The 21,853-nt window shown below is 41.9% G+C and overlaps 3 protein-coding genes across 7 annotated transcripts in view; 2 read left to right on the top strand and 1 right to left on the bottom strand.

Annotated features, from left to right (window-relative positions):
- Nucleotides 1-10,716: 10,716 nt before the first annotated feature.
- RpL18 (ribosomal protein L18) lies at nt 10,717-12,250 on the top strand. Its single transcript, XM_033468247.2, has 4 exons — nt 10,717-10,855; nt 10,994-11,080; nt 11,558-11,764; nt 11,843-12,250. Exons 1-4 carry the CDS (start codon nt 10,853-10,855, stop codon nt 12,110-12,112), a joined length of 567 nt encoding a protein of 188 aa, XP_033324138.1. The 5' UTR covers nt 10,717-10,852; the 3' UTR covers nt 12,113-12,250.
- Nucleotides 12,120-16,948, bottom strand: LOC117219244 (uncharacterized). Of its 2 annotated transcripts, none has more exons than XM_076522809.1 (11): nt 16,599-16,948; nt 14,467-14,581; nt 14,294-14,397; nt 14,155-14,226; nt 13,980-14,080; nt 13,802-13,905; nt 13,481-13,722; nt 13,235-13,410; nt 13,026-13,170; nt 12,759-12,958; nt 12,120-12,678 (listed from the first exon to the last, which is right to left on the bottom strand). In XM_076522809.1, exons 2-11 carry the CDS (start codon nt 14,555-14,557, stop codon nt 12,453-12,455), a joined length of 1,461 nt encoding a protein of 486 aa, XP_076378924.1. In that variant the 5' UTR covers nt 14,558-14,581; nt 16,599-16,948; the 3' UTR covers nt 12,120-12,452. The 2 variants fall into 2 exon arrangements, with proteins under 2 accessions (XP_076378924.1, XP_033324118.2); XM_033468227.2 differs by lacking the exon at nt 16,599-16,948 and adding an exon at nt 16,084-16,583.
- Nucleotides 16,949-17,105: 157 nt separating this feature from the next.
- The window catches only part of LOC117219144 (uncharacterized), a 34,524-nt gene continuing 29,776 nt past the window's right edge, over nt 17,106-21,853 (top strand). For 2 of the 4 annotated variants that reach the window (XM_076522808.1, XM_076522805.1), the window contains exons 1-8: nt 17,106-17,431; nt 18,432-18,582; nt 18,655-18,813; nt 19,210-19,622; nt 19,697-20,171; nt 20,267-20,607; nt 20,725-20,933; nt 21,016-21,301. In XM_076522808.1, coding sequence (XP_076378923.1) covers nt 18,460-18,582; nt 18,655-18,813; nt 19,210-19,622; nt 19,697-20,171; nt 20,267-20,607; nt 20,725-20,933; nt 21,016-21,301 — 2,006 coding nt within the window. In that variant the 5' untranslated portion in view covers nt 17,106-17,431; nt 18,432-18,459. Of the gene's footprint in view, nt 17,432-17,568; nt 17,705-18,431; nt 18,583-18,654; nt 18,814-19,209; nt 19,623-19,696; nt 20,172-20,266; nt 20,608-20,724; nt 20,934-21,015; nt 21,302-21,853 lie in introns of those variants that run through there. The other 2 variants (XM_076522807.1, XM_076522806.1) reach the window with 2 other exon arrangements.

The raw sequence follows: 21,853 nt of genomic DNA on the forward strand, positions 1-21,853 counted from the left end.
AGGACAGAAGGCACTGACTCGAGGGTGACGCGACGCGTACAATGCTCGCACAAGTCTGGAGCCTCGCACATCACGATGACCGGCGCGATCACATGAGGAATGATGATCCAAAGTTGGATCATCCCACAATGGGTCGGATTTCTCGCCCTGCGCCCCGCCCCCAAGAGAGAGCTAAGGACGGCTTATGTAGCGAATGTGCCAAGCGAGAGCCTCCCCAGAAGGAGGGTCCGCGTTCGAATCACCACGCCGCATGGTCACTCGTCGAACATCGAGATGTGTCCGGACTTACCCAAGAGTATGCGCAAGCAAGGCCACCACAGCTATCTGCAGTGGCGGAGTCTAAAACGAGATGCGAAAATGTAAAGCTAAGGCAATACTACTGGACATATGCGAAATTAGCGACTCGGGTACCTCGGGGACGCTACCCCCCGTACTCGCTTGCAGACCCCTCCTGCAAGCGAGCCCCTGAGGGGCCACACTTTTACAATACACACCATTTTACAGTATAAAGTTTGCAGCTATTTGCTCGGTATAATCCCCGATTGAAAAATCATTGCCATTGGCAACATTTTCTAGGTCGATAATGATACCGATTGCCCGGATCTCACCGCGAGGAGGTTGCTGCTTTAGAGACCCGAAAGGGAGTCAGAGCGAAGTCGGAATTCGCTATGGCTCCCTTTCTTACAACGACGACTTATAAACTAACACACACGCTCGCCTGCTAGCTAGCACACGCCCACACTCACTCACACGTTCGCATATGTCAAGTACTATTTGCGGACCAAGTGGATCAAAGAAGAAGTCTCCGATCCACGGAGACCAAAATGAATCAGTGCAGATGGCAGTGATTATTTCAAAGTGAGAAACAAGTGCGAGTCAGGACAGAAGGCACTGCCTCGAGGGTGACGCGACGCGTACAATGCTCGCACAAGTCTGGAGCCTCGCACATCACGATGACCGGCGCGATCACATGAGGAATGATGATCCAAAGTTGGATCATCCCACAATGGGTCGGATTTCTCGCCCTGCGCCCCGCCCCCAAGAGAGAGCTAAGGACGGCTTATGTAGCGAATGTGCCAAGCGAGAGCCTCCCCAGAAGGAGGGTCCGCGTTCGAATCACCACGCCGCATGGTCACTCGTCGAACATCGAGATGTGTCCGGACTTACCCAAGAGTATGCGCAAGCAAGGCCACCACAGCTATCTGCAGTGGCGGAGTCTAAAACGAGATGCGAAAATGTAAAGCTAAGGCAATACTACTGGACATATGCGAAATTAGCGACTCGGGTACCTCGGGGACGCTACCCCCCGTACTCGCTTGCAGACCCCTCCTGCAAGCGAGCCCCTGAGGGGCCACACTTTTACAATACACACCATTTTACAGTATAAAGTTTGCAGCTATTTGCTCGGTATAATCCCCGATTGAAAAATCATTGCCATTGGCAACATTTTCTAGGTCGATAATGATACCGATTGCCCGGATCTCACCGCGAGGAGGTTGCTGCTTTAGAGACCCGAAAGGGAGTCAGAGCGAAGTCGGAATTCGCTATGGCTCCCTTTCTTACAACGACGACTTATAAACTAACACACACGCTCGCCTGCTAGCTAGCACACGCCCACACTCACTCACACGTTCGCATATGTCAAGTACTATTTGCGGACCAAGTGGATCAAAGAAGAAGTCTCCGATCCACGGAGACCAAAATGAATCAGTGCAGATGGCAGTGATTATTTCAAAGTGAGAAACAAGTGCGAGTCAGGACAGAAGGCACTGCCTCGAGGGTGACGCGACGCGTACAATGCTCGCACAAGTCTGGAGCCTCGCACATCACGATGACCGGCGCGATCACATGAGGAATGATGATCCAAAGTTGGATCATCCCACAATGGGTCGGATTTCTCGCCCTGCGCCCCGCCCCCAAGAGAGAGCTAAGGACGGCTTATGTAGCGAATGTGCCAAGCGAGAGCCTCCCCAGAAGGAGGGTCCGCGTTCGAATCACCACGCCGCATGGTCACTCGTCGAACATCGAGATGTGTCCGGACTTACCCAAGAGTATGCGCAAGCAAGGCCACCACAGCTATCTGCAGTGGCGGAGTCTAAAACGAGATGCGAAAATGTAAAGCTAAGGCAATACTACTGGACATATGCGAAATTAGCGACTCGGGTACCTCGGGGACGCTACCCCCCGTACTCGCTTGCAGACCCCTCCTGCAAGCGAGCCCCTGAGGGACCACACTTTTACAATACACACCATTTTACAGTATAAATTTTGCAGCTATTTGCTCGGTATAATCCCCAATTAAAAAATCATTGCCATTGGCAACATTTTCTAGGTCGATAATGATACCGATTGCCCGGATCTCACCGCGAGGAGGTTGCTGCTTTAGAGACCCGAAAGGGAGTCAGAGCGAAGTCGGAATTCGCTATGGCTCCCTTTCTTACAACGACGACTTATAAACTAACACACACGCTCGCCTGCTAGCTAGCACACGCCCACACTCACTCACACGTTCGCATATGTCAAGTACTATTTGCGGACCAAGTGGATCAAAGAAGAAGTCTCCGATCCACGGAGACCAAAATGAATCAGTGCAGATGGCAGTGATTATTTCAAAGTGAGAAACAAGTGCGAGTCAGGACAGAAGGCACTGACTCGAGGGTGACGCGACGCGTACAATGCTCGCACAAGTCTGGAGCCTCGCACATCACGATGACCGGCGCGATCACATGAGGAATGATGATCCAAAGTTGGATCATCCCACAATGGGTCGGATTTCTCGCCCTGCGCCCCGCCCCCAAGAGAGAGCTAAGGACGGCTTATGTAGCGAATGTGCCAAGCGAGAGCCTCCCCAGAAGGAGGGTCCGCGTTCGAATCACCACGCCGCATGGTCACTCGTCGAACATCGAGATGTGTCCGGACTTACCCAAGAGTATGCGCAAGCAAGGCCACCACAGCTATCTGCAGTGGCGGAGTCTAAAACGAGATGCGAAAATGTAAAGCTAAGGCAATACTACTGGACATATGCGAAATTAGCGACTCGGGTACCTCGGGGACGCTACCCCCCGTACTCGCTTGCAGACCCCTCCTGCAAGCGAGCCCCTGAGGGGCCACACTTTTACAATACACACCATTTTACAGTATAAAGTTTGCAGCTATTTGCTCGGTATAATCCCCGATTGAAAAATCATTGCCATTGGCAACATTTTCTAGGTCGATAATGATACCGATTGCCCGGATCTCACCGCGAGGAGGTTGCTGCTTTAGAGACCCGAAAGGGAGTCAGAGCGAAGTCGGAATTCGCTATGGCTCCCTTTCTTACAACGACGACTTATAAACTAACACACACGCTCGCCTGCTAGCTAGCACACGCCCACACTCACTCACACGTTCGCATATGTCAAGTACTATTTGCGGACCAAGTGGATCAAAGAAGAAGTCTCCGATCCACGGAGACCAAAATGAATCAGTGCAGATGGCAGTGATTATTTCAAAGTGAGAAACAAGTGCGAGTCAGGACAGAAGGCACTGACTCGAGGGTGACGCGACGCGTACAATGCTCGCACAAGTCTGGAGCCTCGCACATCACGATGACCGGCGCGATCACATGAGGAATGATGATCCAAAGTTGGATCATCCCACAATGGGTCGGATTTCTCGCCCTGCGCCCCGCCCCCAAGAGAGAGCTAAGGACGGCTTATGTAGCGAATGTGCCAAGCGAGAGCCTCCCCAGAAGGAGGGTCCGCGTTCGAATCACCACGCCGCATGGTCACTCGTCGAACATCGAGATGTGTCCGGACTTACCCAAGAGTATGCGCAAGCAAGGCCACCACAGCTATCTGCAGTGGCGGAGTCTAAAACGAGATGCGAAAATGTAAAGCTAAGGCAATACTACTGGACATATGCGAAATTAGCGACTCGGGTACCTCGGGGACGCTACCCCCCGTACTCGCTTGCAGACCCCTCCTGCAAGCGAGCCCCTGAGGGACCACACTTTTACAATACACACCATTTTACAGTATAAATTTTGCAGCTATTTGCTCGGTATAATCCCCAATTAAAAAATCATTGCCATTGGCAACATTTTCTAGGTCGATAATGATACCGATTGCCCGGATCTCACCGCGAGGAGGTTGCTGCTTTAGAGACCCGAAAGGGAGTCAGAGCGAAGTCGGAATTCGCTATGGCTCCCTTTCTTACAACGACGACTTATAAACTAACACACACGCTCGCCTGCTAGCTAGCACACGCCCACACTCACTCACACGTTCGCATATGTCAAGTACTATTTGCGGACCAAGTGGATCAAAGAAGAAGTCTCCGATCCACGGAGACCAAAATGAATCAGTGCAGATGGCAGTGATTATTTCAAAGTGAGAAACAAGTGCGAGTCAGGACAGAAGGCACTGACTCGAGGGTGACGCGACGCGTACAATGCTCGCACAAGTCTGGAGCCTCGCACATCACGATGACCGGCGCGATCACATGAGGAATGATGATCCAAAGTTGGATCATCCCACAATGGGTCGGACTCCTCGCCCTGCGCCCCGCCCCCAAGAGAGAGCTAAGGACGGCTTATGTAGCGAATGTGCCAAGCGAGAGCCTCCCCAGAAGGAGGGTCCGCGTTCGAATCACCACGCCGCATGGTCACTCGTCGAACATCGAGATGTGTCCGGACTTACCCAAGAGTATGCGCAAGCAAGGCCACCACAGCTATCTGCAGTGGCGGAGTCTAAAACGAGATGCGAAAATGTAAAGCTAAGGCAATACTACTGGACATATGCGAAATTAGCGACTCGGGTACCTCGGGGACGCTACCCCCCGTACTCGCTTGCAGACCCCTCCTGCAAGCGAGCCCCTGAGGGACCACACTTTTACAATACACACCATTTTACAGTATTAATTTTGCAGCTATTTGCTCGGTATAATCCCCGATTGAAAAATCATTGCCATTGGCAACATTTTCTAGGTCGATAATGATACCGATTGCCCGGATCTCACCGCGAGGAGGTTGCTGCTTTAGAGACCCGAAAGGGAGCCAGAGCGAAGTCGGAATTCGCTATGGCTCCCTTTCTTACAACGACGACTTATAAACTAACACACACGCTCGTCTGCTAGCTAGCACACGCCCACACTCACTCACACGTTCGCATATGTCAAGTACTATTTGCGGACCAAGTGGATCAAAGAAGAAGTCTCCGATCCACGGAGACCAAAATGAATCAGTGCAGATGGCAGTGATTCTTTCAAAGTGAGAAACAAGTGCGAGTCAGGACAGAAGGCACTGACTCGAGGGTGACGCGGCGCGTACAATGCTCGCACAAGTCTGGAGCCTCGCACATCACGATGACCGGCGCGATCACATGAGGAATGATGATCCAAAGTTGGATCATCCCACATTGGGAGTGAGTGGCCATTTCTCGCCCTGCGACCTAAAACTAAGTTAGGCCGCCTTACCCGTCTGAATCGGCACTAGGTGGGAGCCTACGCAGGTAAACCTGTGTGACCATTTCTCACCCAACGCCCCGCCCCCAAATGAGAGCTAAGGACGGATTACTGGCCGAACAGCGACCAGGAGAGAGCCCTCCCAGAAGGAGGATCCGCGTTCGAATCACCACGCCGCATGGTCACTCGTCGAACATCGAGATGTGTCCGGACTTACCCAAGAGTATGCGCAAGCAAGGCCACCACAGCTTTCTACTGTGGTGTAGTCAAAAACGAGATGCGAAAAAGTAAAGCTAAAGCAATACTACTGGACATATCCGAAATTAGCGACTCGGGTACATCGGGGACTCTACCCCCCGTACTCGCTTGCAGGCCCCTCCTGCAAGCGAGCCCCTGAGAGACCACACTGTTACAATACACACCATTTTACAGTATAAAGTTTGCAGCTATTTGCTCGGTATATTCCCCGATTGAAAAATCATTGCCATTGGCAACATTTTCTAGGTCGATAATGATACCGATTGCCCGGATCTCACCGCGAGGAGGTTGCTGCTTTAGAGACCCGAAAGGGAGCCAGAGCGAAGTCGGAATTCGCTATGGCTCCCTTTCTTACAACGACGACTTATAAACTAACACACACGCTCGCCTGCTAGCTAGCACACGCCCACACTCACTCACACGTTCGCATATGTCAAGTACTATTTGCGGACCAAGTGGATCAAAGAAGAAGTCTCCGATCCACGGAGACCAAAATGAATCAGTGCAGATGGCAGTGATTCTTTCAAAGTGAGAAACAAGTGCGAGTCAGGACAGAAGGCACTGACTCGAGGGTGACGCGACGCGTACAATGCTCGCACAAGTCTGGAGCCTCGCACATCACGATGACCGGCGCGATCACATGAGGAATGATGATCCAAAGTTGGATCATCCCACAATGGGTCGGATTTCTCGCCCTGCGCCCCGCCCCCAAGAGAGAGCTAAGGACGGCTTATATAGCGAATGTGCCAAGCGAGAGCCTCCCCAGAAGGAGGGTCCGCGTTCGAATCACCACGCCGCATGGTCACTCGTCGAACATCGAGATATGTCCGGAATTACCCAAGAGTATGCGCAAGCAAGGCCACCACAGCTATCTGCAGTGGCGGAGTCAAAAACGAGATGCGAAAATGTAAAGCTAAGGCAATACTACTGGACATATGCAAAATTAGCGACTCGGGTACCTCGGGGACGCTACCCCCCGTACTCGCTTGCAGACCCCTCCTGCAAGCGAGCCCCTGAGGGACCACACTTTTACAATACACACCATTTTACAGTATAAATTTTGCAGCTATTTGCTCGGTATAATCCCCGATTGAAAAAACATTGCCATTGGCAACATTTTCTAGGTCGATAATGATACCGATTGCCCGGATCTCACCGCGAGGAGGTTGCTGCTTTAGAGACCCGAAAGGGAGCCAGAACGAAGTCGGATTTCGCTATGGCTTCCTTTCTTACAACAACGACTTATAAACTAACGCTACCCTCCGTACTCGCCCACGGGCCCCACCCATGAGCGATCCCCTGAGGGACCTCCGATCGGAGGAATACCAATTTCATCAATTTTTGAACGAAATCTTGTTTCGAAAGCCGACTTAAAATATAAATCGGCAACAGCACAAAAGTGCAATTTTTCAGAAAATGGAAAAATCGTAATCTACCAAACTTAAGTTAAGAACGCTAACGTACCCCCCACGTGAGGAGATTGACTCCGAATATGAGAATTACAATTTGATTTTGTATGCCAGAGAGAAAATCAAAGTGAAAGTGACAAAGAAATGATGCAGCGATCCTTGGAACGGCTACTCGCAGTGCGGCATTTATTTCGCGACTCTAACATAACGCGTTGGCAATTTTCGCAACTCTAACACAAAGAATTGGCAATTTCTTGCGACGCTAACACATCGCGTTGTTAATTTCGTCTCGCAACTCTAAGGAAAATCGCGAATGCCTGCACTGCGAAGGGTTGCAGCTGCAGCATGGGCTCTGAAAGACGAACGAAGCTATTGCAACGCGATTATGTCGTCGCGACGCTAATTCAATGAACAGAGATGCAAAAGCGAATGGACTTTAATGATCTTCGAAATCTTCTAACTTAAAACGCGATCGTATTTATCCGCAACACTATCTTTAATGCTTCTTGCATATCGAACCTAATGAAATCGCGATTATTTCATTCGCGACGATATACTTTGAATAATCAATTTCAATGCTAATGATAATCGCAATGGTTTTATTCGCTACGCTAATTTTGATCTCTGTTGAAAATGAAGCGAATCAATGCGAGATTCTTTCGCAACGCTATTGCAAGTCGCGGATGTGCCCATCTGCGCTGATCGTTGGGGCGGAAAAGCCAGCCCAAATACTACTACTACTACTACTACTACTACTATTACTACTGCAGCAAGTACAGTGACCAGTTAACAATACATATACATAATAATATACATGATAATATACACAATAATTTTTGTCTTACAATAGTATTAACCTGAAAATAAAGAATCTGAAAATAAAGGACCTGACAATCGTAGCTAAAATGGGGTTATTAGTTTCAAATTATTCTTCAAAATTAATTTGTTTCGACGAATGCGTGCGAATTTAATTACTCGATAATTAAATTCAAACGGATAACGCAAATCATCGAAAAGAAAACATCCTAACTACATATGCGATAGAATTCGCAATAAGTATGTGGTCACTGTACTCGAAAAATTGAGGAAACTACTGGTAAAATAAGAGCATGCGACTTACATTTCGATGCGATGTTGGGTCTGGAATTTGTAGTAGGAAGAAGTAAATGGAAGTAGGAGCGGAGTAGCAATAGCAGCAGCAAAAACAGCAGTAGGAGAGAGGAACACACATCTCAGATTTTAATCCAAAATATTAATTTCCATTTGGACAGGATTTGGAAATTATTGGAAACCACCTGGAAATTCGCGTTGATATTAGAGATACGATTTTGCCAAACAACTGTTAATAATAATTTTACCGAATGTTAAATAAATTTAGATTCGAATTAAATAGAAAATTAATTAACTTCGATTATAGAAGGAAGCAGAGCGAATTTCTATTAACACTAAACTTTCCGAACAATAAAATTGATTGTGCACTGCCTGACACGAGTGAAAAAATCCAATTTACTTAGATTTTGTACATTTTCTGTTATATTCTGTTATAGTAGTCGTTCCAACAATTAATTAAGTAATTTAACGCAATAATTTTCCTTGAAAATTATATTATATCTTAATTCTTAACAATTTAATTTATAATATCACTTTTGCAGGAGCTTTCCTGATATGCAACTGATTTTTCCACTAAACGAGTAACGACTAATCGAGCAATGACTTTGAGTCGAGCGAGCAAACAAAGGACAAACGGATTTAACAAAACGCAAAGAAATTTAACCTTGCCTTTGACGATCAACGCCAGCCGATCGTCTTAGTCTGCGCCCCATGCCAGCGCATGACGTCAGCCGACTGTTCAGCAGCCGCCGGCAACAGCCGATCATCCTAGCCAGCGGCCGACGACAGCCGATCGTCTTAGTATCGTCGCAATTCGCAATGTTTAGATTGCGACACTCACGTACGTACGCACCCGTACATCGTGTGGGGTAAACACCCGGGAGCTGCGAAACCGATCGACTACGTAATTTCGAAGGTCGCTCCGAAGGCGATTCTAACACAACGCGTTGGCAATTTCTCGCCACGCTAACACAACGCGTTGTTAATTTCGTCTCGCAAGTCTAAGGAAAATCGCGAATGCCTGAGCACTAAGTTTCCTTTAAACTTATATTATATCTTACTTCTTAACAATTTAATATATTATAACTTCACGTCCTAATTTTCCTTTAAAATTATATTATATCTTAATTCTTAACAAAGGATTCTTATTGCAAATGGTATTATTAAATAATCTCGTGGCTATTTCGTTGTAACATTTAGTAGTGGAGGTAATTAATAACGTCGAAGATACGAAGTAATTTTTAAAGCACGAATTTATCGAAGAATCGTTACATCAAAAATATTCTATCGATGCATTTATTATTTCTAGCTGTTTTAATAATAATTTAGAGATAGTAGGTTTTGGAAACTATTCTATTTTTTAAGGCGTGTTCATTATATTATAATCCCCTATCGTTATTCGTATCTTAAACCGTAATCGTGATTGTATAATCGTAAATTGCCTTACGACGTTCGTCGCGTTCTGTTGTGTTCTGTCGCGTTACCTACGAGTGCGTCCTTTCGACTTTGTGGGTTTCGTTCAACTAGTGCCCGACATCCGCCGATCGTCCTAGCAACCCCCGACGCCAGCCGATCGTCCTACCTGCGCACGATACCAGCCAATGGTCCTAGCCAGCGCATGACGTCAGCCGACCGTTCAGCAGCCGCCGGCAACAGCCGATCGTCCTAGCCAGCGGCCGACGTCAGCCGATTGTCTTAGCATCGTCGCAATTCGCAATGTTTAGATCGCGACACTCACGTACGCACGCACACGTACATCGTGTGGGGTAAACGCCTGGGTGCTGCGAAACCGATCGACTACGTAATTTCGAAGATCGCTCCGAAAGTGTTAACCTTCGGCTACAATAATTATAAGAATTTCTTTTTCTAATATGAAACCTTCTAGTTCTCTCTTGTCTGTTTTTCTATCTAATGTTTAAAAAAATTTAACTAACACAATTCGAGATAAAGAAAAACTTTGGAAGAATAAATATTCGGTAATCTACTTTCACATGAATGATAGTCATAGATCAAGTACGTGTAAACCTCTTGCGAATATCATATTTTTGCATATTTTAATAAAATTTTGACAATTAAATCAAAAACTATTTTCAAGATTTATTTTCCATATTTATCAAAAATATCAATCAAAATTAGTTAAAAATTATTGCTTAACAAATACAAATAATATTTAATTACTTAAAGTCAAGAATGATTATATTTTAAATATTTTTAGCGAACATTTCATTGCAGTAGCTCCAATGGTTCAAAAGTTATAAGAAAACATCGATCCGAAGAATATTTCTATTTGAATTGAGTTTCTTTTTCATTCGGTGGCTCCATCTCGCATTTATCAAGCAGCTGCACATGTCTAAATAATATTTATATAACGAAAACTATACAGCAGATATCGACCTGCAGAATCCGTAAAGTCATGTGACTACTCTAGCCCCTTAATTTGTACATCGTTAACGGATAAATCAATTCACGCTTATCTCTTCGACAATTTATTACCGAGGTTTTTCGCTTGTTAGTTCTTCTTGAAATCTGAACAGCTCTCTCGTCGCAACTAACAGCGCCCTCTGCAAGATCCGCTTCTATGAACCCATTCACTTCGCGTTCGTGCTTGGCCATTTCTTTTCCGGTTTATCAAAATGGTAAGGCAGTGAGGTGAATTCGCTAGATTCCGAAAATCCATAGACATTCGGCACATCTCTGTGAATTGCAACGAATACGAATCCTAATAAGATTGAGAAAGTGTTGAAGATGGTTAACGAAAATTATTTTCGTTGCAGGGTATTGACATTAATCATAAACACGACAGAAAGGTTCGGCGAACAGAACCTAAATCGCAAGATGTCTACTTGCGACTTCTCGTCAAGGTAAGCGCTATCACGTGTTAAACAGTTTTTAATCACGGCGTTACACAGCGAATGCTATTTAAGTCCTTCCAATTATATTTAGCTGCTTGATAAGTAATTTGTTAGACATTAATTAATATTACTTCGATAACATGATTGTGTACATTGTGCCATAGCATTTGTTGTCAAACACGTGAGTTCTAGATGCGGAAATTTATTTTGCGAGCCGCACTCTGTGTTAGTACACTTTTTGTACTAATCCAATTTGAACGTTCGCTATAGAAAAATCTAGTCAATTTTCCTATTCCGTCTGGACGCATCAAGCTAAGGATGATTATATAAATTGACACAATGCAACCTATAAAAACCATAAAAATTTACATTCAAAAGTAAATCTCTTCTATGAAGTACTTTTGTATTATTTTCTCCGAATTTTTATGGTAATTTTTCTTTCATAAAGTTGTGCTACAAATATATGAGATTCTATCACTGTTATAGCTATACCGTTTCCTGGCCAGACGTACAAACTCCAAATTCAACAAGATCATTCTTAAAAGACTTTTTATGAGCAAGATTCATCGCCCGCCTATTTCTCTTGCACGCGTTGTCAGGTTCATGAAGAAACCTGGACGTGAAGGTTGCATTGCAGTAATCGTTGGCACAGTAACTGACGATGCTAGGATTTTTGAAATTCCTAAACTTACAGTGAGTATATTAGCAAAATAAAAATTAATTTTTTAATATTTCTTGATTCAATAATTATAAGTTATTGGTTTGTGATAGGTCTGTGCTCTACGTGTTACTGAGAAAGCTAGAGGCCGTATCTTGAAGGCTGGAGGTGAACTGATCACTTTTGATCAGTTGGCACTGCGTGCACCTACTGGAAAGAGGACAGTCTTGATGCAAGGACCTCGCAAGGCACGCGAAGCAGTGAAACACTTTGGACCAGCTCCTGGTGTGCCACACTCGCACACTAAACCCCTAGTACGGTCTAAAGGAAGGAAATTCGAGAGAGCAAGGGGTCGTAGGCGTAGCTGTGGTTATAAGAAATAAATATTGGTTATTTGCCGTCATTTATTGTACCTTACCCTTGAGTTAACTTGCAAAAGTTAGGCAATCTGTCTATTTCTACTTTCTTTTATATTGCAAGCCAAGGTGGCTGGAAAATAAATGTAGGCTTCTTCACAACAATTCTGGTATTTTTAATTCCTCTGTTTTAACGTGACTGCATATATTTTTTAATAGTTTATTTATCGGTGATAATATAATAGCCTTTGAAAAATTTAAAATATAAATCAGTGAGATCAATTTGACCTGTACCATCTCCGATGACTAAAATATTAATTGAATATCAGTAATAAAAATATTTAGAAGTATATATGAGTTCGATAATTCATGTTTGTGGTTCATTGTTTTCTTCAGAATTCTCTGGCACTTCCTCCGGTTTATCGTCATCATCCGACTGCGTTTCTTCTAAACCAGTAACATCCGGAAAATATAATTGCGATTCCTCGGACCCCTTTTCTGGATTTTCACTAACATGATACGGTCCAATACCGGCGAACCCCAAGAAGGCTTCACATCCTACTTTCTTTACCACACACACAAACGTCTCGTATCTGTTAACAGAAATATTACATCTTATCAAGGTACCCAAGTTTTCCTAGATACGATAATTTGTAATCTTTTAAATATTCACCCGGTTCTTTCCCTAGTGTTTTCCTCAAATTCATTGATACTTCTAGCAATAATTTTTGCATCCGGTGGTTTATCAGATTCAAAAATACCAAAATTAACTACTTCATCTTCAAATTCTTCTAGAACTATTTCCAACTCATTTTTTCGCGTGTAATCGTACTTGAATACTACTATAGGTACGTTTGCAGCCTTGTCTTCATACTGAAAAATAAAAACTATGTAAATGAAATAGTCTTCAAAAATTTTAAATGAAAATTAATCTACTTACTGGATATGTTTTATTCGTGTACGTAGTGAAAATCGTGCGAAAAACGATTGCCTTGTTTCTAGAATTTAGTGGTGTCCATGCGATTGGGAAAATCTCGGTTTCATTTTCCGGTGCTGCGGAGGCGGGTCTATGACGACCCGCATAACTGCAAAATTAAATAAATTTAATAATAAATCTACTTTAGCAATAATCTCAATAAGTGAAAGTACCATTCTTCTGTGAAAACTGTTTCCGCATGCGGTAATTCTGATTCACCAAACAATAGACTCATCAATTCTGTATGGACATTAACATCCGGTTTTTCTTCGGCCACTTTCAACCTCATAAACATACACTTGCCATCCACTACTAAATTCTTGTGATTTTGTGGCAATACGTAATCAGACTGCAGAAACATCAATTACATTTTAATTAATCCTTTATGTTCCTAATCATAAGTAAATTATTTTAGATACTTCATTGAAAAGTTTGTCGAGGATGTCATCGTTAAGTCGCTTCCGTATTTCCTGTTCAACAATATAGTTCCCTGGTAGTATCTCTTCAACTAATTCTACATATGGTGGACTAGATTTTTTGTCCCTCTTATGGTCCTCTTCATCTTTGAAAATCCATGGATAGAGTAGGAGACAAGTTTCGTTTTTTAATGAAGTAGTTAAGTGAAGCATTTCTGCTTCGTAACGCGCCACTGCTTCGGCTTCTATATGTTTATTTAGGAGAACAGTTTCAGTATAAAAATTAATAGAAATTGCGGGGTTCTGAATCAATTTTTTTGAAACCTTTCCGAGCCTTCTTTGCCGCTTCTTTAGCTATCCTAGCTTCCTCGATCACTTTCAATTGCTTTACTTCTTCTGGACTTCTTTCCGACACTTTTAACGAAAATCTATAAGTGTATGATTTTAGCATAAATATTTTTTAATGTTTGACGACTAGAATTTTTATTATAATTATACATACTCATGTTCATCACCATTTTGCACCCTCTGCAATTCTGTTGTCAACATTTTCAGCAACTGCGGACACTGGGCGCCGAACATGAGATTTATCATCCGACCATTCTAAATAAATAATCGATAATATTCATAAGCCAAGATGATATTATTTTTTTAGCAGAGTAATTTAATTTATTTACGTGAATGAACATCCAAATCGGTTCGCTTTTTCCTTGGAAGCGCTCTAGATCCGTGATGCAGTCACACTTTGCCTGTGAATCCACGACAATAATAATTACCAAATAAAATTACGCTACAAACATCATAATAGAAAGTTACCGTGGCATAACTTAGCGCGTCTCCCCCGATCTCCATTTTAATTTTCTTCAGGATGCTCACCATCCCAGTGCATGGTCCGCTCCATTCCGAATAAACATCCACCACTGAGAAATGAATTTCGAAATTAACAAAACTGGGAATACAATTTTCCTATGCGTAAGGTCATTATGTCCCTATTAAACCGGTCTTCTGCAGAAGCTTTTCCCAGTCTTCATTATTTGAAATTTCGATTTGCAATGCCGCTGGTACCGTTTTCTTGGCCATTTTCCGCGAGGACTTCAAACCACCCTGCAAACAATTTTTTTTATATATATGTATTAATTACCCAGGATTTTTATTCTATACTGTTTAAAAATCGATTTTTCTAAGTTCGCGACGGAAGCGCGCAAGTACCCTTTTCCGGCGCATCATGTTTGAAAGAGTTACTACTTTATTTAGACTCGATTGCAACCGCGTTTTCTTTGATCTATCTTGGTCGAGGCTCAGCGAGAAACTGTAGAAGCCGGCACATTTCTAAGACCATGCCTTTCGGCTTACAGGACGGGGACATCGGTGACATGGAGGACACGCAAACTTTACCGATTAAGTCGGCTACCAGCTACACAAATACACGCACAGATAATTACAGTGCACCAGAGGATCGGGCATTCCACGACAAGAATTTCCTATGCATTTCACCCGACATGAAATATGAATCTTCGGCAGGACTCGGGGTAATTATAGCAACCTGTTCGGGTATTGTACTTTATAAGTCTCTGCAAGATTTATCGAGCCGCATGAATAGCCTAGGCATCATGCTTCTTCGAGCTAGCTCCGGTTAAAAGATATAAATTTAATCGGTCTACGTATTAAATCGATTATGTGACAGGTAAGCCAATTTTTCCCTTATTTGAATGAATGACGGCGCGACCCTAATGTCTTGTTTCTGAGCTGTGATTCATAGCTGTAGATTTAACCACTTTTTCGATAGAAGAATCAGGTTTTTTATTGTTAACAGAAAAATCACCGTCTGTAATTTAATCTGAGTATTTGTTTTGGAATTATTGTTCCGAGGAAAATTTTTAACATTCCTTTTGTTTTTTGTTTTGAAATAATTGTAGCAGAATTTTTGAAAATCGGTCATCTTCTTTCGGAAAAAGTGAAAAACAATCTTAGAGCGGCGGCAATGTATAAGAAGTTAAAAACAAATGTTTTCGATCCCATAAGATAACTTATATTCTATCATTAAGGGTAATTGTTGCACGGAATGACAAATTCTGAAGATAGAATAGCTGTGTCCATCAATTTTGCTTTTGACTGCAGCTTAATTACGTAATTACGAAGCGTCACGCAACATAAACATGCGAACCTAAAATTAGAAATGTTTATTTTCGCAAGCAATTTACAAATTGTGTTTAATGAAAGGCTTTGCTTAGATCTAGCATTTCGAAAAAATAAGTACGGTAAAATAAAGTATGGTGCAACACGCAGAAGCAAAAAGTGTTATTTATATTTAAATCAACGTGAAATGCATTTCAACAAATTGCATATAAATGTTAAAGTCAAATGAAATTATTTTTATTTTTCCTATAATAATATTATTTGTTTTTAAACAAATATAATAATCAATGGTGGTGTTTGAATGAGAAAATGCAGAAGGTATTTAACTATATTCTTCAAAATATTTCTCTCTAACAAAAATTATTATATTTATTTTGTGTTCCATGGAATTATGTATATATTTAAATCAAAATGGTCACACACACACAGAGGTGCTTTCTCAATTTCATCTTATTACTTTTCAAACGTACCGCTTAAATTCAAATAAGTGTACTTAGAGATGGCGCTGATATCGATGACTATACATATGTACGAACATACGTTTCTTAAGAACAGTTTCTATAGTAATCCGACAATGAATACACCTCCATGAAAAAATATAATATCGATTTGTTCGATCGCTGTTTTAATAGTATTCCAGTAATGAATTTGGTTAAGCGGAATGCTTGGCTTTCATATTATATTTTTCACCAATGACATCACTGAATTTTACTGTATTATCCGTTCAGAAGTTGTAATAATTTAGAAACTCAAGGAGCATTTTGTTGCCTTGAAATACCATAGCAACATGTACTTATTAGATTGATAAACTGATGCAGTCATACCAATACCAGAAATTCTATATATTACAGACATATACAATATTATTAGAAAAATATTAATATCACTCTTTTTATAACAGGTGAAAAGTCATGATCAAATTGTGGTAACTTGTGTATAGATATCTTCACATTGGCAAAGCTCAAACTTCCACAGTTGTACTTACCGCTTTCAAGAATCGACTACCAAACACAGCCCTCTAGCGATAAATGTCACAAACTCCGTCAAATAATTTTAACATTATGAAATAACATCCTCAACAAAAAATAAAATAAAATTATTTTTACAAACGAAAATAATGCATCTGAATCCTATACTTTCAAAAATACATCTATAAATCCCTAGAACATACACTGAGATCATTGTCTCGACGCCTAAATGAAAGGTGTGAAAGGGTTCAGAAATTATGCAACTTGATCAAACTTAAAAATCTTTAAAATCATAACAAAGAAATGGTTGCGAAAAGTTGGTAGAACAATAGAATAATACATTAAATTTTGGCAATAAAGGGAAATAAGATTGAAGACTGGAAATGTAAATTAGTCGCGAATTTGTGTCGTCATGATTTTTCTATCGAGTGTGACATCTAGCCGCGCTTCGGCTATCGTGATCGGCGAGGGTTCGTGGTTCGCTTTTCTCTTCTTTTCCCCTCCTTTCCCACCATTTCCTTATCTGAATCAGCTGATTATTGTTTTCGTATTTCCAACGAAACGGACCGTTGCTGCAGTTATGGTACGCGATACGCATTAACGGGCGACGGTATCCGAGGCATCCTCTTCGGCGGTTCGTAACGGCGAACGGATCGGACGATCTCCGTCGCAGCTCGAAACGTCACCGACGCGCTTCGTATTTCGAACAAAAAGATCGACGTTTCGCGGGCGGGGTGACATCACTATCGTTTTCTGGTCGTGTTGTGTTAGTCGCTTGCAGAATGACGCAGTAGAAGGTCGTTTCCGAGATGGCGAACTTCCCAGTATGAGGATACAGTTTTATGGCGAGGTAAATCGAACGTTCTGCGCTTTCTTCATCCTAAAATGATCGACACTGTAGACATCTGTTTGCTCGGTGAAGTAGTATAGAAATTGCGTGAAGCGAATGCTTTGTGACCCATCTGCCTTCTACCCCCTTTGTTCGACGAAATGTGAGGGTCGTTCGTTTCACGGCAAAACGTCTATCTTTCTCTTTCTGGGATCCTATGTGTTTTCCGATCTTGCTGGAACGATAGGAAAATCATCCGGGCATTCTTATTTGGTCGCCGTTTTGATATTTCCGGTTCGTATTTTATTAATTGTCCCTGAGCGTACAACACGAACAGCTGTACTGGATTGTGTAATGTTCTTTAACAGGCAAAATAGATTCTCCCACTCCTTCCCCAACAACTTCGTTTCTGCGATATTCGACGCACCGATTGCTTTTCGGGTATTTTTCTTTGGCGTACCGATCCCTTTTGTTGCTGCATTATATTTAAATAATGATCACGATTTTTTTCACCCGATTTGTTTTCTTATCGTTATCTACAATACTATAATTATTATTAATAGAAACGTGTGCGTTGCATGCACTTAATTTTCTTATAATGAATGGAAATTTTCGCGCGTAGTAAGTGTTACCCGAGTTTCGTTGGCATATTTTTTCAAGTTTTTCCGAGAGATTACTTTGAATGTGCGTAGTTGTGTTTCGTTTAGCAGAATTGATAGTCAACTTCGCTTTTTTAAATCGTAAACGAAGTATTCATTTATTTTCTTTTGTAGTGTATCATTTGTACAAGCTATGGGCAGGTAGATGAATGTTTAAATGCTATTTTAAATTAACATTTAATCGCTTGTATGTAAAAATACTTTTATTTACAGCGAAGTTAATGCTTTTTTAAACAGTTTTAAAAATTATAACACTTCCTTCATTTTTTAAAATTATAATAACATATTCGAATTATAAATTAAGTATATAATATTTTTTCGCATGGGATATCATTGTTATAAATTGATATGTTTCTTTCTAGGTAAAAATATAGAGTTTGGAAAGAAAACATGTCTGCAGACTCTCCAAGGCGCGGTGTGCATAAAGGAGCTCAAGTTGTGTCACCTCAGCCAATAGTAGATCGATCAATAATAGATAGCGTTGCTGATATTATCAATGATATAGTTCCACAGGTTGGTCCTTCAGGTCATTGTCGTTTTTAACATTCTTTCATTGAAAATATATTTTATCTTATTTATGAGCAGGCTTATACCAGCACACTCAATTCTGATAACAAGGAATCTATAACATGGGCACGCTTTGAGTATGCAGACATTAATGATCCAGTTTTATATCCAGACTACAATGAAGGCTCTAATACACCACCTTTATTACTGGTGCTTGGTTATACCACTGGGGTTCAGGTCTGATTTTTTTTCATATTTAATCAACTTTCAAAAAATTTCTATTTGCGTAATTTGTTTTATAAAATTCAGAATCGTTGGTGTATAGAATATCTTATTTTTTTTAGAAATTCACAAGTATTCTAACTGCATAAAAATCGATAGAATATTTCAATTCAAATTTTTTAATGCATTAAAGTGAAATGCTAAAGGTGGTTCATGCATATACATAATTGCTAATTTTAGTACTTTGGTACTATAGCACCAGAAATTGTAAATGCAGCTTTGTTGATACATATAACTTTGTACCCATCTATATTCGTTGTTGAATCGAGCAAATATTTAAGAATTACCTAACTGATTTTTTCGGATTTCCGCACCACATTGTGCATTAAAGTTTATTTTATGCAAACGCAGGTGTGGCTGATAGCAGCAACAGGAGAAGCAACAGAAGTGTTATCATGGCGACAAGGGGTGGTCCGCACTCTGAGAATTTTACCAAATCCAAAGACTGACGATGAATGTATCGATCTATTTGAGTCGAAACGGCCGTTAGTGGCAGTGTGTGATTCAGCTGGACCTGGTCCACAGTTCTGTAATATTAGCTTCATATCGCTTAAGACGGGAGATCAAGCGAAAAGCATCAAATTTAAAACTCCAGTTTGCGACATTTTGGCGAACAAGCGATCCATAGTAGTCACATTTCTAGAAAAAATTGCAGTGTTCAACGCTCGGACTTTGGAAGACGTTTTAACAGTCACTACCTGCTATGCCAGTCCTGGTCCAAATCCAAATCCTGTCGCATTAGGAACAAGATGGCTTGCATACAGGTAAGAGGACACACGTGTAAACGTTACTCTAAAGAACCGAATAAATTTTTTAATTGCTTCACCATTATTTCTAGCGAAAAGAAATTATTACCAGCGAAAAGAAGCAGCGGCGGCTGCGAAGGAGAAGGAGTTCAAAGTTACACCGCGACTGTCCTCTACGCTGCGAAGTCCTTGGGCAAAGGATTGCGCGGTTTAGGAGAGACGGTCGCGTCCAGTCTAACTGGCAATTCAGCATCGCTTATAGTCGTCAATAATAGTGGCAATGATATGACTCAACCGGGTGTGATAACGATTCTAGATCTCCAAGTTGCAGAGGAGAAGGAACTAGACGACCCAAACGTAGAAACTGTAATTGCTCATTTTACTGCCCACAGCGACGCTATCGTTGCCATGACCTTTGATTTGAGCGGCGCATTGCTGCTGACCGCTGACAAAAGAGGGCATGATTTTCATGTATTTAGAATTCAGCCGCATCCGGGCGGCCCCACGTTAGCTGCAGTACACCATTTATATATTTTGCATCGCGGAGACACAACAGCCAAAGTGCAGGTACAATGAATTTTAATACTTCGAACTCTGTTCGAGGCGACATGTGGCAACATGCATAATTTGTCGTTTTCACTTGAAATATTTTTTGGTCATAGGATATGGTGTTCTCCAGCGACACCCGTTGGGCGGCAATTTCTACAGTACGAGGCACCACCCACGTATTTCCGGTTGCTCCCTACGGTGGTCCAGTGGGGGTGCGCACCCATTCCACACCTCATGTTGTAAATAGACTTTCGAGATTTCATAGAAGCGCTGGTTTAATGGACGATGGTACCAGATCTCATTCTCCGGTTTCCCATTCAGAATTGCCTTTGTCGGTGTACCCTTACTCTAATCCAAGACTCCCTCCATATCCTCACCCAACCGTATTGCATCCATTGGCCCAAATACGGCAGCAGTCTACGTTGAACTACACGAACAGTCAACTTCAACAAAGGTATTATTCACAATAGAATCACAATAACACTATATATCAAATTTAAGCGCTGGAACCACCAGCAGATTATTTTTACTGTTGCTTGCGGTCTAAACTTGTATTTATGATATTTTTCAGCAGACCGCAACAAAGACAACGATTGCATTCGGACGATAGTACGACTCTACCACTAAAAATTTGCGCTTGCTTCGCTCCTCCGAGAGCATGGATGTATGCGCAAAGAGAGTCCACCGCCAAAGTGATGAAGAGGGCGGTAGATTCCTTGTTCATCATGGCGTGCCATGGAAATATGATACAATACGACCTGGAACCGAAACCAGCAGCAGGTGAACACTCTTATCACTTTTCAAGAAATCATTTAATGTTGTTAAACACTTCCGGAATTTAAAAAATAATGGTACTTTACAGGTGTACCAAAAGAGAAAGTGTGCGATGACACAATGATCGAATTGGAGGTCGAGGCAAAGGGCCAGTGGCCTTTGATAAGATCTCCGAATTCTGTTGAAATCGTGCCACCGTTACCGACATCCAGTTCTCTGCTGAGTGTCGCGACTTTACCAAAAGGCATCCAAGAGATGGACTTGGCGGAGGATCGGTGGTTGAGTCAAGTGGAAATCGTGACACATGCTGGACCCCATAGACGGCTTTGGATGGGTCCACAGTTTGTCTTTAAAATCTACAATGCGACCAGTGGGTTAGTTCCTCAGAATACTTACATGGGCTACAAAAGTGTTTGTACACCTTTTAAAACGTAATAACTTTTTTAAAACTGAACTAAACGACTTGAATTTTTTTTAAACAATAGAAGGATTAGTTTACTAGACGATGACTAAAATGCCATTTTTTAATTTTACTATTACTTGGAATGACAAAAAAGAAATAAAATATTCTCGTTTTTTAACTTTTTTATATAATCTATTTCATAGATGTCGGTAACTTCTATGCATGCTGAAAAGGGCCTAGCCAATTCAGATGGTCAAAATTGCCCATAGAGATTTCTTTGATGAGTACAGTACCGTTCGTAAGAAAAACTCATCTGTGCAAAATTTCAACCCTGTAACTTGTCAGTGGGGGTAGCTATACAGTAAAATAGATTGTGCACTTTTTCCCCCTCTGGTGACCTTTTAAAATTTTGAAAAAAATGTGGCTTATTTTGGACAATAAGCCGCATATTATAGAATTTTTTCATATTTTTCATTTGTAAACTGTGGTTATAAAAAATGGAAAACCAAAAAAAAATCCGAGA

The sequence above is a fragment of the Megalopta genalis genome, chromosome 6, assembly GCF_051020955.1.
Source record: "Megalopta genalis isolate 19385.01 chromosome 6, iyMegGena1_principal, whole genome shotgun sequence".
NCBI classification, from domain to species: domain Eukaryota; kingdom Metazoa; phylum Arthropoda; class Insecta; order Hymenoptera; family Halictidae; genus Megalopta; species Megalopta genalis.

Bases quoted from the DNA above. Each gene is read 5' to 3' on its own strand.
- RpL18 (XM_033468247.2), top strand. The intron at 11,081-11,557 runs GTAAGCGCTATC...TCACTGTTATAG, and splicing joins ACTTGCGACTTCTCGTCAAG to CTATACCGTTTCCTGGCCAG. The intron at 11,765-11,842 runs GTGAGTATATTA...GGTTTGTGATAG, and splicing joins TTGAAATTCCTAAACTTACA to GTCTGTGCTCTACGTGTTAC.
- LOC117219244 (XM_076522809.1), bottom strand. From the start codon at position 14,557: ATGGCCAAGAAAACGGTACCAGCGGCATTGCAAATCGAAATTTCAAAT. The intron at 13,906-13,979 runs GTATGTATAATT...ATACACTTATAG, and splicing joins CAAAATGGTGATGAACATGA to ATTTTCGTTAAAAGTGTCGG. The intron at 13,411-13,480 runs GTATCTAAAATA...ATGTTTCTGCAG, and splicing joins TCGACAAACTTTTCAATGAA to TCTGATTACGTATTGCCACA.